This window comes from Vulpes lagopus, chromosome 13 (genome assembly GCF_018345385.1).
Source record: "Vulpes lagopus strain Blue_001 chromosome 13, ASM1834538v1, whole genome shotgun sequence".
In the NCBI taxonomy this organism is placed as follows: Eukaryota; Metazoa; Chordata; class Mammalia; order Carnivora; family Canidae; genus Vulpes; species Vulpes lagopus.
In genome coordinates, this window is record NC_054836.1 from 34,144,269 (window position 1) to 34,163,078 (window position 18,810).

General features: G+C 39.2%; 1 protein-coding gene across 8 annotated transcripts in view; it reads left to right on the forward strand.

Annotated features, from left to right (window-relative positions):
• The first annotated feature begins 12,996 nt into the window (after window positions 1-12,996).
• Window positions 12,997-18,810, forward strand: part of ITGB8 (integrin subunit beta 8) — a 79,492-nt gene continuing 73,678 nt past the window's right edge. Inside the window, exon 1 of one of the 8 annotated variants that reach the window (XM_041727403.1) lies at window positions 12,997-13,095. In XM_041727403.1, the coding sequence (XP_041583337.1) occupies window positions 13,089-13,095 (7 nt within the window). In that variant the 5' untranslated portion in view covers window positions 12,997-13,088. The other 7 variants (XM_041727405.1, XM_041727400.1, XM_041727404.1 and 4 more) reach the window with 7 other exon arrangements.

Consider the following 18,810-nt stretch of genomic DNA (forward strand, 5'->3'; position numbering starts at 1 on the left):
AAGTCCAAACTCCTTGCCCAACAGGGTCTTCCATGGTCTATTTCTACCTACCTATCTAGCCTCTTTATTGGCTATTTCCTTCCACATTCAAACTGGAACCCACTACAAAAGTTAATAACTTTGGGCTTTTGCACATTCTGTTCTGTTCACTTCATTACCCCAGTAACTATTCCTCATTCATTTGTTAAAACCCCATGTAAGCTTCTCTCATGTAAAGCTTTTCTTGATTCCCCAAAGGAGTAAATTTTTCACTTCCCTATACTATCTCACATATTCCAAACATATTGCTATTGTTGCTCATATAATTAATATAGAATTATATTGTAGTTATTTTTTAAATGGCTATCTTGGTGTACTGTGAAGTCCTAGGACATAGAGACTATGTCTTATGAATTATTGTATGCTAGCACTTAGGAGAAAAATAAGGATGCTTCAAAGCTCTATATGTGTTTATTGAATTAGTAATAGAATAAAGATATAAAGTGGTTTACTAATGATTTAACTCAGCATAAAATGTACAAAGATAAAAACCTAAGATAAATATTGCATTTAGTTAAAAATTTTACTTTTTAAAAAATTTCAGTTTCACTGAGGTATAATTGGTATAAAAATTATAACATTTTAAGTGTACATCATGGTGATTTGATATAGGTATACACTGTGAAAGAATTCTTCTATCTAGGTAATTAATGCATCCATCACCTCGCATATTTATCTTTTTTTATGAGAACATTTTTCTACCCCTTTAGCAATTTTCAATTATACAATACAGTGCCATCAATTATAGTTACCTTGTTTTACATTAGATTCTCAGACCTTATTCATCTTACTAAAACTCATTTTCAGTCCTTAAATCAAGGACTGAAATCAACTTCAGTCCTTAAAATCTCTCATTTAATCTCTCTTAAAATCTCATACCTGGATTTTGTTTGCCCTTTTATCCAAGGCACTCAGACTCAGGTACCACCTCTAATCTTTCTAATCCTATTCACTCAACTGATTCAAGTCCTTTTAGGTCTCAGGATGGCTGAATCTTTTTTTTTTTTTTTTAAGATTTTATTTATTTACTCATAAGAGACAAACACACAGAGAGGCAGAGACACAGGCAGAGGAAGAAGCAGGCTCCATATAGGGAGCCCGATGCGGGACTTGATCCTGGGTCCCCAGGATCAGGCCCTGGGCTGAAGGCAGCGCTAAACCACTGAGCCACCCACCCAGGCTTCCCAGAATGGCTGAATCTTGAGAGAAATTCTTATGTTTAAAGGGATTTAATCACTTACTTAATCTAAGATGTCCTACCAAGAACTTTATCTCACTAAATCCTACTTAGTCTTAAGAATCTGGTTTCCTGTCAGCAAAAATTATTTTTCACATTCCTGAAAACATAAATGTATGTGCAGTCTAATATACTCTTGAATCTTCTCTCCTAGGGTTGAAAATAAGTAGGAAAAAACAAAGACAGAGTAAGGTTTTTGGACTGATTTTTTAAGCTCTGTTGTTCTTCTAAAGTAGGGTCATATGGCATTTATGCCTCCAGTTGTTATTTCTCTCCTTTCTCTAAATACATATTGTTTGCTATCTGGGTAAAATATTTAAAACAAAACCTTAAGTTCTTTAAACTCTTGTTGTCTTTTAACCTTTCTAGTCTTTTAACCTTTCTAATATTCTAAGAGGTGTTAATAAAAAGTTTCTTAAAGGTTCTAGGCCTAATGTCTTACCAAACACTTTATGCAAATAAAACCTGACATTGCCCACTTGTACATATATCTTTGCTTGAGCATCTAATATCATCTTCAATGTCTATAATAGAGAGGCATATTATTATTTAGTTTCACCATCTGGGCAGTGTCTGGTTTCATAAAAAGAAATCTGTTTTAATGAGAGAAAAGTTGTTATAATTCCATGCCACTTCCTGCAGAGAGAAGAGACATAATGGAAAGTGGTAAGGGCCAGGACACGGGACAGGTAATAGTCAATCACTATTTGGCAAAAGGAATTGTGAAAAGATTGTCAGTAGTTTTACTTATACCACCTCTTACTGTTCATAATATAGTTCCTGCTGCATTGATGTCAAATGTTCAGTTGATCCTAAGAAAATAAATGAGGCCTCCTTTGTCTATGAGCCACTAATGAAAAGACCACAAACTCGAATGTCTACAGGACTTGGACATATATAAGAGCAAACCCATCTTAGGTATATGAAAAGCAGTAGGATGATTGTATTGAAAAATGGTAACTGGCTATCAAAATTACAACAGGGAATGGTGAGGACTGTGGCAAACTGAAGAGCCTGGGCTCCTTCTTAAGTAGAAGATATGCAGGTCCAGCTCAATGTCTTACAGAAATGTAGGCCCAGTTGTGTCTTAATAGTCTGACTGTTAAAAAGAAGCTAAAACTGGGATTTTATGATATCTCCTAATTTTAAAGCATTTGGCAAAATTAAAAAAAAAAATTAAGTTAAACTACTCTAAAGGCAGATAGTATGAGGGCCAAAGAAAACATGTGTTCATATTTGATTCTAAAATTTGTGTTTCACAGTCAGTCAAGAAGGTCCAGGAAATTCAAGCAAACAACTAGGGGTATATTTGAGAGGAAACTTACATTTGCTTGCAGCAATAAAAACACCTACTAATTAGGCAAAGAGTAAGGGGCAATTTTCATGGTCGTTTTTGTTTTTGTTTTGTTTTTGTTTTTGTTTTGTTTTGTTTTGTTTTTGCAAATCTTGCCAAGATAGATTATGGCTATCTTAATAAAGCCAATCTCCTTTCCCTTGCCCATTGATCTCCTTTGAAACTAAACAAGTTGAATATTTTCCATTTACCCATCCAGTTCCCTTCTCTACCCTCTCTGTCCCGGGAAACTGGCCAGTGTAGATTGCATTGAAGGGTTACTTTATCTCTGGCTTCCATTGGGTTTGATCCATCTGAGGCACTGACAGGAGTTTAGAGGGTAGGAAGAAATTGATGTCAAGATCTTGCTTGATTTGCCCTGCTTTTCCCCTGCTGTTCACCAACTGGTTCCTTCCTTCCTGTCTGGAGGCTTTCTTTATACAGCTCCTATAGACCTTTTGTGTGTGTGTGCCCTGACATACTGCCTCTTCTTGACCCTTCAAGCCAAGGGTGCTAAAAGTTCCTTACTGCTATAAGCCCCAGAAGATGACACACTATCACTTGTTCCCTTCCATAAAACCTACCCTTTAGGTTTCAATTTCAATTATCCCGCTTAACTCTACTTTCCATTTCCTGCTGAAGAAGCCTGTCTTAAGATGCCATTTCCAAAGACACAATGAGTTCCTAGCACTGGGATCTTCATTGGACAAAACTTCTCAAGTCCTTTTATTCTTATTTTTCTGGGTCCTTTGATAAAGCAAAGCTATTTGGCAGAAAGTATAAAGAGCCCTGAGAATGTATTTAACCTTTGACTCAGTAACTTCACCTCAAAAATTTTTCTTAAGGAAAAAATCTTAAATATTTAATAATTTAAATAAAGATTTACGCATATATGTTTGTTTTTAAAATGGTCAAAACCCATAAATGACCCACATGCCATTCTAAGGGATGCTAAGTATCTTTTTTTTTGCTTCACTACCTCTCCACTCCACTCCACTCTGGCTTGAGGGGCCAGCCTGCCTGAACCCTGGCTATTGCTCCACTACCCTCTTGCTTAGGGATGGGCTTCCCCCATGGTATGTCTTAATAGGACATCAGAGAAGACGAAAGGAATGAAATAGAGGCAGTTATTCTTCCTGTCCTGTCTGTGCAAATGATCTCAGGCTGGCTGTCACTCTTGAACAAAGGTGATAGAACCTGTCAGGTGGTATCTACACACGCAATACCTCTGGGGTTTAATAATATACTCTTATTCTACTCTTTCAAGCCTGAGCATAGTGATGCATCTCCCCACTGTTTCTAATTCAAGAATACAGCATTAACACTGACACTCTACCCTCATGTTTATAAACAATTATTTTTATTTACAAATTTTTACAAACTTATTAACAAATTCTCCTCAAAATACCCAGTTTGAGTAAACTGTTTCACTGCCAAAAATCTGGTGGAGTCAAGGAGCATATTTAAGTAAACTGAATAACAAACTCACTAGGGAATAATATATAATATAGAAATATGTTCATGAAGAATAAATATTAAAAACAAAATGGTAGACCCAGTCTGAACAAAGCTACATAAAAATAAGGCAAATAAAATTCACCATGAAAATGTAATATATTCTTCAAATTTTCTATAATAAAAAGATATTACTTTTTATTTTATTTAAAGATCACTTAGAAGTGAAAGATATTGTAGATTATACCAAGAAAAATCCTGAAAGACTTGGTAGAAATGGTAACAGAAATTATTCTTAACAATCAAGTGGAACAAATGGAAAGGAAAAGCAGGTAAGGAAAACATATCCAGCTGATGTTGAAGCCTGTGAAAAGGCAAGTGAAAGTGCTTATAGAAAATCAAGATCCTCTTCTGTAGAGCATAGGGTAGTCAAGGGAGATGTCGTACAAAATGGTACCAGGAATTGTGATTTAGGGCCATAATATTCAAGGTTTCATAGTTGATGCTCACTAAAGTTCTCTTTTATGGCTTAGAGAAAGTTTGGGGAATAGCATAAGATGAACCATAGAAAGATCTAAGAAAGAATAATAAGTTTAGATTTGTGTTTCAAATCTAAAGCTTCCATAGCATGGGATGAGATGGCTGGGAGTTCAAAAGAAGGATTAAGGCAGCAGTAAGGACATTAAATAGGAAGGAAAAGATGAAGAAAAAAAAAGGGGGGGAAGGAAAAGATGGCGAACAAGTCATTATAAAGGGATTAAATATAATTTGTTAACTAATGAAAGACGGGGTTATGCAGCATACATCTCAAAGAGAGAATAATATTATCTAGGGCACACTTAAAAAGTTGAAAGTCTTCTGGGGTGCCTGGGTGGCTCAGTTGGTTAAGTGTCTGCCTTTCAGCTTGAACTGTGATCCTAGGTTCCTGGGATCAAGTCTTATATCAGGCTCCCTGCTCAGCAGGGAGTCTGCTTCTCCTTCTCCCTCTGCTGCTCCCCCTATTTGTGCTCTTTCCCTCTCTCTCTCTCTCTAAAATAAATAAAATTTTTTAAAAACCCTTGATAATCTTCTCTGCTACGTTAGCTTGAAAGGGTTCAAATTACCAAAAATATCATTTGCATTTTTTGTTATTGTGTATCATACTGAAATGTGCATCTTTATAAACAATTTTCTTATATTTCTGAATCTTTAGAGGACTAACTTCTCAGACATGAAATTAGTGTTGCACATTAATCTACTGTAGACTAAATGTTTTCTTATTACTTTGTATGTACACATTCTATGGTATATATTTATACCTCTTCTTAAGTATGTATAAACACCTAAGTTTTCAAGAAGTCATCATCAGACTTGTTGGTTTGTTCTTCTGGAATTAGATAAATAATATATGCATTTCAGAAAGAAATTTTACTGCCAGTATCAGAAAAAAAGGTATGTATAGTCTTGTAGTTTTATACTTAAGCCCTTTAATTTATCATGACTGTATTTGGGCATATAGTAACTTTCTAAATTAATATTGCTTTTTTCCAAATAGCTAACAATTATCCCAATACTATTTGTTAAAATATTTATTCCCTCTCTATCAATTTTCAAAGCACATTTTGTGTTAAATTATTATTGATGTTAGAGTCTACTTCTGATCTATTCTACTTACTAACTCAGTCATCTTTCTTTTAATCACATATTATTTCTAAGTCAGATTAAATACTTTTGAGAAGAGGACTAGATTTTACTGATGCTTATATTTTCCATAGGATCTATCACTTTACACATAGCAAATGTTCAATAAATATTTATGTATTTATTAAATGAATGTTGAAATTGAATATCCTGTGCCTAATTTACAAAGAATTTCCTCACTATGTTAAAAGGTCACATTCTTCAAGGTGAAACATGAAGTAATTTTGAAATTGGAGAAAGGGGTTGAGAATGGAAGCATTCCAAGTATAAAAATGCCATGTGAATCTGATTAGAATAATTTAAATTGTGTAGTGACTTCATTCTCCAGAGGCTATGTGATCATGAGAAAATGCTGAGAGGGAAAATTTTAGTAGTGGGCTCACTCTGAATTATTGAAGTTCAGAAAGGCCTTTAGCTGTGTAATGATGTGCAAATCAGTCCACATACCATTCTGGCTCAACAAATGAACTATGTCAATGGTGAAATGCTGTCTTTTTAATATCTGCTGATACCTCTATTTGGGAAAACCAGCTGTGGGCCCTTAACTTTGCTATCCATTTAGAGTACTGAGCAATAAAGCAATAACATTTAAAATATACTACATATTCATATTACCCCCGACTACATATGTTTAAACATGTTGGACTTTAAATAAAAGGCAGTATTGGGACGCCTAGGTGGCTCAGTGGTTGAGCCTCTGCCTTTGGCTCAGGGCATGATCCCGGAGTTCTGGGATCGAGTCCCACATCGAGCTCCCTGCAGGGAGCCTGATTCTCCCTCTGTCTCTGTCTCTGCCTTCTCTCTGTGTCTCTCATGAATGAATAAATAAAATCTTTGAAAAAGAAGAGAAAAAAAGAAAAAAATTAAAAGGGCAGTATTAAGTATATTGTCCCTGTCATGTACAAATAAGTGAAGCTTTCATATATTTTTATGTCAAACTGCACAAGGATGACTTCAGGCTGAAAAGATTGTGGAACAATTTTGTTTGATTAAGGAGACATAAAATTAGGCCATTATAAAGAATGGATTATAGGTATCTATACTAAGTCATGCTTGCTACATCTACTAATATGGGTAAATAATTGTATAGTTACCAGGAAAGTTATGTATTAATCAAAACCACAGATATTTCATGATATTTTTATGATATTTTATGACAATATGCAAGTCTTGAAATAAGTATGTATTTTCAATGTTGTTAATATTATGAAATTTAATCTAAATTGCCATTGTTAAAACTGTTTGGAGCATATATGGTGAATTCTAAATGTGTTTCATGCATGATCTCTCCATTGAGTCTCACAATAATCTTATTTGGTAGGTGTGTGTGTGTGTGTGTGTGTGTGTGTAATATAAACTTTACTTTTTTAAATAAATTATTTCTTTATTTGAAAGAAAGAAAGAATGAGGGGAGGGGCAAAGGGACAGGGAGAGATTCTCAAGCAGATTCTCCACTGAGTGTGGAGCCCAATGTGGGGCTTGACCATGACCCTGAGATCATGACCTGGGCCAAAATCAAGAGTCAGGCGCTTAACCATCAGGGCCACCCAGGTGCCCCTAAAGTTTCCTTTTTGAGTAGCTTAAAGTTCACAGCAAAATTGAATGGAATATATGGAGGGTTCTCATATGTCGCCTAGAACTCTGATACACCTAGCCTTCCCTACTGTCAACATCCCATATCATAGTGGTACACCTGAAACAAGGACTGAACCTACATTGTCACATCATTATCACCCATAGTCCATAGCTTACATCCGGGTTCATTTTATGGATTTTGACAAAAGTACAATGACATGCATCCACCATTGTAGTATTATATGAAGTTGCTTAACTGCTCTAAAAATCCTCCACGTTCCATCAATTTATGGTTTCCTCTTCCCTTACCTTAGTAATCATCTTTTTACTATTTCCACACTTCTGCCTTTCCAGAATGTCATACAGTTGGAATCATATATTATGTAGATTTTGCACATTGACTTATTTCATTTAGCAATACACATTTAAGTTTCCTTCATATCTCTTCATGGCTTGATAGCTCATTTCTTTTTAGTACTGAATAATATTCCACTGTCTGGATATACCAGTTTATTTATCGATTCACCTATGAAAGAACACTTCGATTGTTTGCAAGTGTTGGCAATTATGAATACAACTGCAGTATACATCCATGTGCAGGTTTTTGTGTAGACATAAAATTTAAACTTCTTCGGTTAAATAGCAAGGAGTGCAATTGACGGATTATATGTAAGAATGTGTTTAGTTTTGTAAGAAACTATGAAACTCTCCCAAAGTGGCTGTAACATGTTGCATTTCATGCCAGCAATGAATGGGGGTTCCTATTACGTCATATCCTCACCAGTTGTCGGTGTTTGGACTCTGGTGATTCCAATAGAAGTACAGTGGTAGCTCATTATTTTAATTTGCAATTTTGATAGTTATTTTAATTTTGTTGTGCATAAATGAATAAACTGAGGCTCTGAGAAGGTAAATAATCTGCCCACGATTTTACAGCTGCTAAGTAACAGATTCAAACACAGTTTTTTCAGACTCCAAACCTCCTGTACTTTTTATTCTGTAGGTTGCCTAATAGAAAAGAATAAAATTCAAAATCACATGTGGAGGACTCCAGAGAGTGGTGTCCAGATGTATTTATTATTTGTCTCAGTTTAGGTTCCTCTAGAAGAGGACCCTGAAACAAGGAAATACTAAGGAACAGTGGGGAAATGAGGGAGAAGGTGGCCAATGGAAGAATATGTTTGAATAAAGTTATCAGTGTGGGCAACTGCAGCTTACATCTGTAAGGGAACCTGGGGGAATGGCGTTTAATATTACTCAGAATGTGGTGTATGACAGTATCAGTCTTTGCACCTTTCAAGGCTGCTCCAGAATAAATCATGTATAAAAAGTAAGTTAGTACTTAAGAACTTTTATAACAATTTGACATTTGTATGACAACCATTTTTCTAGTAATTCATTTTATTTTATTTTTTTAAAGTACCAATCCATGATGGATTGAAAATTTAAAAACTAATCCAAAAATAGTTTGAGAAGTACTAGTGTAGAACACAAGGCACAAAGTGATTCCATACAAGGAACAAGGGAGCTGGAGTATTTATAACTCTGTTCCCATTAGATCAGTTCTCAGTTGAGACAGGGTCCATGAGTGTTCAGTCTCCAGCACTTCTGGCTGTGTAGAATAAAGTAGCACGCCTAGAGGGACAGAGAAAGGTCAACAATAGCATCTGCTCCAGACTTGGCCAATAAAGGACTTCACAAAGCTAAGAAATTCCTTCAAAGGTCATCATTTCTCTATAATGATTCTTATGAGTTAAAGGCTAAATAAGCATTAGTTTGCTGCATGTTAGAGAAATCCAAAATCCAACTGTAATACAAAGCAGTAGCCTGTGGAAGTCAGGATATGCAAGTGATAAGCATCTGTCACTTTACAGGGCTTCCTTTATCAACCTAGGTGATTTTGTATCATCTTGTTGAAACAGTATTATATTTTTCACTGAGTGATTCAAAGGCAAGAGTTCCTCCTCCTCTCCCTCTACCCTCAAAAAACCAAGGGACTGTCATGTGACTGAAGTTCTGAAAACTTGACATTCCCAGCCAGGATTTTAAATCTTCAGCAAGTGTACAAAGATGAAGGGAAGATTAGAAAAGTATTTGTTTTTGCTGCATGCTTACTGCCCTTGCTTATGCCTCCCTTGGTTTTTGACCTTGTTCAATCCTGGTCTCTCGGCCTCCTACTGATTCTGTGAGCTCCCAATTTCCTTCAATTATTTCCCCTTTCACTTATGGCAGTCACAGTCTGACTCTGTTACTTGAAACCAAAAGTCATCACTGATACGAGGTAGTGGACAAGACTCAGAGCTCTGATTTATGTCTGTCTGCTCAATAATTTTTTTGAAGACGTAAGGTTAGTCTTCTCACCAATCTGGTTCTTAGTTTCCAATTTCATAAAATAGGATTCATTCAGCAGTGTGCCTTTTGGATATTAGTCTGTGAAATGTCCTGTGAAAAGGTGGTCTTCTTTTGGAGAATCTAGTTGCATGCAGCCCGTATGTTTCTGAAAAATCCTCCAATAAAGGATTTTACTTAACTTTAACCAGCATTTCCTAAACTTAGTCATGGAAGTCAGTTTATGAAAACATTAACATCTCACAGAGTTAATCATTCCTGGAATACCTTGATTAGAGACATTGGCTTCAGCATTTCATTTTTCTTTGGTTTTGCTTCTGACACAGGAGTTTGTCAATAAGTACTATGTGAGGCCTTTGGGGAGTTTCTGTGTGAATCTACTATGGTAGGAGTTCTTAAATGGCAATACATAAAGAACCATTTGAGCATCTTATAATAATAAATACTGCTGGATACCACAGCAGATCTGTGATTCAGAATCTCCTGGAATAGAGCTAAGGAATCACTCAACAGATGATTATATTGTAGGCAGTCTTTAGTCCACAGTATGAAGAATATTTCAGTGAAAACTACCTTCCAGGGACTTCTGTTCTTTATCACTGGAAGAAGCTAGAAGTCATGGTTACAATAATACATCCCACTTACTGGATCATTCATCATCTCCTTAGAGCTGTAGATGAAGCAAGCTTATAGACAACTTGTGAACATTGACCCTAACTTCAGGAAGATGTAATATTAAAACATACATATGGTCTTAACTGTATCATGATTCAATGATTTGAACAAAATCTAGTTAAAGGCTGAACACACACTAAAAGGAGCAGTCTCTCATATGTCTCTCTCACTGCTGCTATCCATCTATAGCTTATTAATTTCTCACCATAGACTGAGTTAGCCAGAAAGCCAGGTTAAAGAGAAATCAAAGGAGTGGGGAAGAAACTTAATTCATCTAATTTGATGACTTATTAGCAACTAAAAGAATCTGATGATAGGAAGACTGGAATGAATAGCTAAAATGTTATTTTTAGACCATCCATGAATTTCATTTGCTCTCATTACCACAAATGATGAAAAATTAGCTGTCAGAAATTTCAAAGCAAGACAGCAGAACATCATAGAAACAAGAATTAGTCAACTAACCATCTTCTGGAAATTTTTTTCTGTTAGAATTCTTCAGGTAATGTGATGAAGATAACAATGCCATATTTCTTCACAATATCTTATATATTTTCTTATAGAAAAAAGGGTAAGTTGTGGTAACTAATAACACATATTGAAAAAAAAAAAAAAAAAAGCAAGCTTTGTCCCTGGGCTCTGATTTTATTTACTGAAAGAAAACCCTGAAAAAAAGAAAAGAAAGAAAGAAAGAAAGAAAGAAAGAAAGAAAGAAAGAAAGAAAGAAAGAAAGAAAGAAAGAAAGAAAAGAGAAAAGAAAACCCTGCAGATGATTTGCAGAGCTCAGGAGAATTCACTTTTATCTTTATAGACCAAAATGTACTTGTTTATGAATAACTTGCCAGGATCGCAGTCTCAGCTGGGATACTGTCTTATTTTACTTTGATAACCAGAATTATAACCTCTTTACAACTGTGAAGTGGTGATAAACGGCACTGTAATTATTCTTCAACAACTCCATAAAACTGGTATCCTGATACATATTTACATGGCTTTCATAAAACAAAACATGGAAGTCTTTCTTTTTAAAGGGCTCCAAAATTTTCCTGCAACAGATTTACAAAATGTTTTATTCCTCTTGCTACACAGTTGTTTTGACCTGGCATATAGGATATATAGACATCTAACTATACAGGCAGTCCCTGACTTAATGATGGTTTGACTCACAATTTTTTGACTTTACGAAGATAAAAAAGTGATACAAGTTCAATAGAAATTGTATTCAAATTTTTATCTTTTCCCAGGCTAGTGATGTGTGGTAGGACACCTACCTCTCATACTGGGCAGCACCAGTTAGCCACTGTTCCCAGTCAGCCATGCTCTCACAAGGGTAAAGAGCCAATACACCTACAACCATTCTATACCCATACAAACATTCTGTTTTTCACTTTCAATACAGTATTCAATAGACTACATGAGATAGTCAATACTCATTATAAAATAGACTTTGTGTTAGATGATATTGCCCAACTGCAGGCTAATGTAAATGTTCTGAGCATGTTTAAGGTAGACTAGGCCAAACTATGATGTTCAGTAAGTTAGGTGTATTAAATGCATTTCCAACTTAGAGTTTTTTTCAACTTATAATGGATTTTTAAAGTCATAACCCCATGGTAAGTCAAAGATGAAGATATGTATAGAGTTAAAAATTGGTGTATACCTATTCAATGTCACAAAACTATATCCTTTATTATTTACATTAATTTACATTTCACTTAATATTATAATTACTATTTACATTTCCAACATCAAGAGTTAGATTTTTAAATACATCATGAAACTCTCATGTGATAGTCACTTTACAGTGTAGAGTACACTTACACACACAACCTTATAGGGATTATGAATTGACTTTTTTTTTTAAGATTTTATTTATTTATTCATGAGAGGTACAGAGAGAGAGAGAGAGAAAGGCAGAGACACAGGCAGAGGGAGAAGCAGGCTCCATGCTGGGAACCAGACATGGGACTCAATTCCGGGTCTCCAGGATCACACCCTGGGCAGAAGGCAGGCACTAAACCGCTGAGCCACCCGGGCTGCCCTGACTTTTTTTCTCCATTGCAGTACCACACTGTCTCAACAGTGGCTGTATTCTTTAAGACTGTGAAATAATCTCTAGAAAATATACATTTCCCCGCATTGAAGAGTGACTGTTGAGAGCTCCTTTTGTGTTCAAATTTAAAGACCTCATCTCCATCCCAGCCACTTTTCAGGCCTTTCCTTTAAGATCACCTACAGCAAAACAAAAGCTGTTCCAACTTGGAACCAAAGAAAGAAAATAAGAAGCTGAACTAAAATTAATTCTACTTATTTAGAGTACATAGACTATAATGAATTGTGTTTCAAAGTATCAGTTTTCAGGTTTGGAGCATTCATTTGGTCTCTCAAAAGGACCTGTTTTGCAGATCTAGGACACTTGTAATTTTCCAGCTGGGTTCTTGGTTTGTTTAGCTAATTCTGTGGGTCCCAATGCGTAGTCCACACCTGAAAAGGGGGAGTTTTCAATGTTGTGGCTTATTAACCAGGTACTTTCCATTCACTCATTAACAATTAGAAAACAGAAAAAGAGAGAGAGAAAGAAAGCCTCCTACTTGTTTTTTTACTCCAAATATGGAGATGGAAACTATTAAACAAATAAGGAGGAGGGGAAACTCCCGCATATTTCACCTTGACCTGGCTGGACTGGTGTAATGCCTGTAAGAGGCGGGTGCTCTATGAAAGACGTCGGCAGGCTGCTGGGGGAAAATGAGAGGTCAGACTTTACCGCAGGGAACCACTCCTGCCCCTAGAGGAAAAAGAAAACCATCACCCTGTGTCTCAGATTGGAAACCGAGCCTTGTTTTCAATCCGGAGGACGGGGTTCCCTCCCTCGGCCTGGAGTGGTAGTGACAGGACTCAGGGAGGCGCGCCGCTTCTCCGGCAGTTGCCCAGCTTAATACCCGCTTCCTTTTTGCACCTAAACTTCTGAGCTCCAAAGCGGGCAGAAATGCCCTTTCTCATCCTCTCCTTAGCTTCTCTCTCCTGCTGCGCGGCACTTTGAACTTCTTTGTTCCGTTTATTGGAAAGGTGACGCTTAAGGTCAAAAGATCCACTGTAACGAGCAAAACCCAGAGCCACCACCAGACCCTGGGAAGGACAGGGCTGTCCAGCCGGGGCTGAGACTCCGCGGGAGGAGGAGGCGCGAGGAATTTCAGCTAGCGGCTCGGGGTCCGGCCTCCGCGGACTGGGCCAATTCTCCCAGTGTTGGGGAGACGCCGGCCGGTCTTGGGGTGGGTGAAGGGTGAGCCCCTAAATCTGCAAGCAAAGTTGGCAGTGCGCACCCGCGGACCGGGGGTGTTGGGGGCGGGGAGAGGCCCCCAAGCTGCCCTCTGTATGCTGCAGCTGCCGGGCAGTGAGTATCTGGGAACAAAGGCGCGCAGAGTGCCCGGGGCAGAGGCTGGGGGTTTGTGCGCAGCTGCCATTAGGGCTGAGCGAATCTCCAAACCGTCCGAGGGAGCGTGGGGGTGTAGGGATTCGGCGAGCGGAGGGCGAGGGAACAGGGGGAGCGATTCTTGTTGCGCGGCTACGCATCAGGAGCGCTCGTGAACGGTGGGCATGACAACTATCAGAGCCAAGGGGGAGAAAAAAGGAGCCGGAGTGAGCAAAACAAAGAGCGAGTGTGGGCCGCGGTGACTTCATGCCTCACCAATGTCCCGCCCACGCTGCTCGGAGCTCTCGCTGCCGCCGCCGCCGCCGCCGCCGGAGCCGCCGCTGCGCCTGCAGGCGGCCGGGGCGAGGCGCTGGGTGGCGTGGGGCTGTTTCCTAGCAACTCGCGGCCCCGAGCGCGCCCAGCTCCCAGCACTTCGGGAGCCCTCCCCCCGCCCGGGCCCCGCGCGGGACCGCTGCTCCCCCGCCCCTCGCCAGCCTCGCTCCTCTCGCCTCCTCGGGGGTGCACCCCGGAGAGCGCCAGCTGCCCGGTTCCGGCCGGCGGGACGCCCGAGGGGGCACGCTGGGGCCGAAAGGACGAGGGCACGAAGCTCCCGCCCCGCGAGGCCGGGCTAGGCACCCTGGCCGAGCCTCCCCTCCCGCGCCAGCGGCCGTGCGCCCCACTCCCGGCCGAGCGGGGAGCTGCTATGCCTCCCTCCGCGTCCGCGGGCGCCGGCGGCGGCTTCTAAGGTGCTGCGGGCGCCGCTTCCCCAGCTGCTGGCAGCCCGCGCTTCCTCCGTCGCCAGCCAGGACGCCGCCGCTTCGACTGTGCCCGCCGCTCGGCGGACGCGGCTGCGGAGCTGTACCCAAGTGGAACTGGCCTCCCTGCCCACCTGTGGAAGAAGCTCGCGCTGATTGATGCGCCATCGACTTTCCCCCTCGGCCTCGCCGGCGTCCCCTCCCACCGAGGCAGCATCACCCAGTGATAGTACTTTAGGCTGGTTTTTCCCCCAGGCTTCGGGCTTTGTTTGGGTTTGATTCTGTTTGGCTGTTCCCTAAGCTGATTTATGCAGCAGAAGCCCCGTCGGCTGGAGAGAAACAAAAGCTCTTTTCTTTGTCCCGGAGCGGGCTGCGGAGCCTTCGCTCGCGTCGCCGCCCCGGGCCACTGACCGTCCGAGGAGGTGCTTCTGGCGGAGGTCGCGGGACCCGGCGCGCCGTGTGGCAGGGCCTGGGAGGCCCTGAGATGCCCAGCGGCGTCCGGGCCGGCGTACCTGCACCGCTGGTTCCGAGCCGCGGGGTCCGCCCGCAGGGCCTGCGGGCAGCTGCCTAGCGACCCTTGGCCCGCGGGCCCCGAGGTGCGCCCCGGAGAGCGGCAGGCGGCGGGCGGGTGCGGGCTGCTGTGCATTATGTGCCGCTCCGCTCCGGCTTTTTTCACTGCCGCATTTGTCTGCCTGCAAAACTGCCGGCCGGGTCCAGCCCCGTTCCTTCGGGCGGCCTGGGTGCTTTTAGTTGTTCTTGGACTGGGCCAAAGTGGTAAGTTGTTTGGTTTTCTTTTGTTTTCTTCTCCTCCCCGAAGGCCCTGGCTGTGACGAGGAACATCCCGGCCAGGTAAGTGACCCAGTGTCAGCCTCCATCCGTCCTGAGAACTTTAGAAGGGCGGGTGTGTGGCAGCGTCCTCCTTTCAGGCGGCCTGAGGGGGGCCAGGTGTCAAGTATTTCCGCCCCGAGTGACAGCAGTAACTAACTGTACGAGGACACTCTGTGTGTTGCTCCCGGGATTGGGGGACGCAGTAAGAGAATGGAAGTTTGGAAGAGGGAGAGCTCCTATTTACCTAAACCAACTTAGGGGTTCTGCTCCATCCTTAAGGGCATCCTCCTTGAAGGCATCTTTGAGGATGCCCCTCATCGTTTTGCATGTACCACTAGCATTTGATTCAAGGCTGGGAATACACTGGTATAATGGGAGTGAGATTTATGGTTTTGAGTCCAGGAAAGAAGAGGATGGCTGCATAAAAGTTTCTTCTATCATTAGTGCTCTCAGCCTGAAGGAATTGAACACAATCGAAAAATATTCTCTAAGTCACCACTTTTTCAGTTTAAAAAATAAAAATAGGGTCCTAGCTAACTGATGCTTCAGTCAGATCAGCCCCTGAGACTGAGACCATGAGACAGAAACCTAGACCAGGATTGACAGCTTTCAATCCAGGCAAGCCACTTCTATAGAATTGCCTTGATTTGGAAAAGATACTTCTTTATAATGTTTATTGTCCTGATTTTACAAATGAGGACAGGATCTCCCTCCCTAAGTCACAAGAAAAGCTCAAGTCAAATAGTGTATGAAAAGGTGCGTTGGCCCCTTTGAATTACACGCAGATTTAAGGTGGCTATCCTGGCTTGTTAGCAAACAGTAAAACATACAGTAAGTAATAATAGTAATCATCAATTTGGGATGAGTTCTTCTTGGTTTTAAATATAAGCCACATATTTATTTTTGCCAAGGCAATGATTATTGCTAGTTAAAAAATAAATTTGCTTTATCTGTGTTTGGTTATCAAGCCCTTAAATTCTGCTAGCACCTTTCTCTGACCTCTCCTGTTGAAGTAGAGTTGTAGTTGTTTTGTAGATTAAAATTTTATCTTATGCTTTGAATTGATGTGCCATGTTTCTGCCTGAAGCTAATAAAAACGATCAAGTCATAATCTTATAAATAAGAGTTCAACATGGAAACATCCAGCTAGTTCACTCATTTGTTGCACTAATAGTTGTCTAATATTTGTTTCAACAGGAGATTTACCCAGTTATGTGAAATGAGAGCAATTAGAGTAAATTTCTATCTTGTGGTTATTTTTTTGGCTTAAATGTTTATTACAAAATAAGTGAAACTTGAAGGCAAAGGAAATAGTAGCATTCATTATCAATTATCTCTTCAGTGGAACTATGCATTGATTGCAGCAGATTTTCCACTGAGTGTAATTCCATCTTGGGTTATTATTTGACAAAGTATTTCTCTAGATTTAGTGAACACACACACACAATACTAAAATGACCAAGACTGTGTCAACAAAGTATATTTCATCCCCAGTACACAGACAAAGAAAAAAGTGCTACTTGCCTCTAGAATTTACTACTAATAACAATACTTTAAAAATATTCTTTGTGCTTGTAAAGATTAGTCAAGTTCTCATGTAATAGCATTGTATTTCCATTTAGTGACTGTAATTGGTTTGGAGCAAATACTATGAATGGGTTCCCTTGCACCTGCAGTTGTAAAAAGAGAATGCTTATCTGAAATCAGAACAAGGCATCCTTTTCCCAGTCGCTGTCAATATACAAAGGTTCCTGATGTATACTGGTTTGCATTTCAGTTAAAATCATGCAAAAAATTTAAATTATAGCCAGTACAACTCTGAAAATTAGAGATCAGCGTAAACTGTTGTACTTTCATGATATAGCTACAAGTCTCAGATTATATGTCTTCACAGTGCAAATTAGATGCTTAAAGCAGAATAGAAATTTAGGTATCAATTACAAAAGAAATCTTGTTCCCTTGCTCAGTAGTTTACACCAAGGAAATGTTGAGGACAATAAAGCCATATATAAGGAACCATAAACTGCACAACAACATAACTTTGGGTTTAATTTTTGAATTAGGATTTATAGGTCCCAAATATGTAGTGGACTTTTAATAATGAATATATGGTGAGCAAGGGGGATGTTGTTAATAAATCTGACCATTTTTCTGATCTAGAAAAATGTTTTTCAACTTTCCCTGGTGGAAATCACCGACAATTGGAGAAACAATAACAGTATAAAATGGTTAATGAGTAACTGGAAAACACTAAAGAATACTTAGTGGTTAATATTTGAAGAGTTAATTCAGCAAACACTGTTGTTTCTGCATTTGTTCACTTGGAAAGGTTAAAAATATTTTTTACTAAATTTTTATAGAGCAATATAAGAATGACAAATTTCAGAAATTACCATTTATTTTTTTTAAAAATGTGAACTATTATTGCAATAAAATTTTACCTTCTATGCATAATCAGCTATTTATTCTTTTAAGTAACAATCAGATTAGCATTCTCTTATAACTGTAATATTATTTTACCTCAGAACATATTTCACATCACAAGTATTCTTAGATTTCTTTATACTTATCTAAAGAGGATATTTAAGAGAATCAAGGCTTCATTTTTAAAAGTCCAGCCTTTCAAAATATTTGTACAATAAGCATCCAAGTTAATTCTATCTTAAAGCAATTGAAACGCTTTCTGATAAAAAAAAAAAAAAAGTTTGTACTGCATGTGAAGTCTTTGTGTTGTATATGAAAGCAAAAGAACTGATTATGATTTGGAAAAATTCCTGTGCCCCCAAATAGCTCCTTCACCTGTTAACAAATAAGCTGAAATTTTACCATGTAATGGATTTATTTGGATTAAGTATGGTATTGGCAGATTTCTTTTAATTTTTAACTATATTTGGAAATTTTCTAACCTCTACAGAAGGAGAGAGAATGGTATAAGGAGTCACCATACGCCCATCACCAGGCTCCATCAACTATCAACTCAGGGCTAATTTTTTTTTATCTCTTCCCCTACTCATTTCATCTCCTTCCCCAATAAGGTTATTTTAAAGTAAATTTTATGTCATTTTATTCTAAAATATTTCAGTAGATCAAAATACTATAGGAGAAACTCTATCATTTGTCTCAGGGCATGAATATTTTAGCTGAAATTTAGGGCTATAGGAGTGTTTACTATGTTTAAAGGAAGAGATGAAGAAGTGAGGGAGGAAGCAAAGACAGGTAGTTTCAATCATTTACTTTTCAGTGATTCCATTATGGCTGCATTAAAAATATTTCTCTTAAAACTATGCATGTGTAACAGCTTTTTGGTATGCATGTATATCAAAAAGAAAAATTAGCATGAATAAATCTACTTCCCCAGACAAATGTCAATTCTTTTATCCCAATGGAATCACAAGTATAGCTTTTTTGGGGTTTCAGTTTTAAGGATTGTTCCCCCTGTGTCTGGAATTGTCAGTTTTTCTCCTCTCTACTGGAC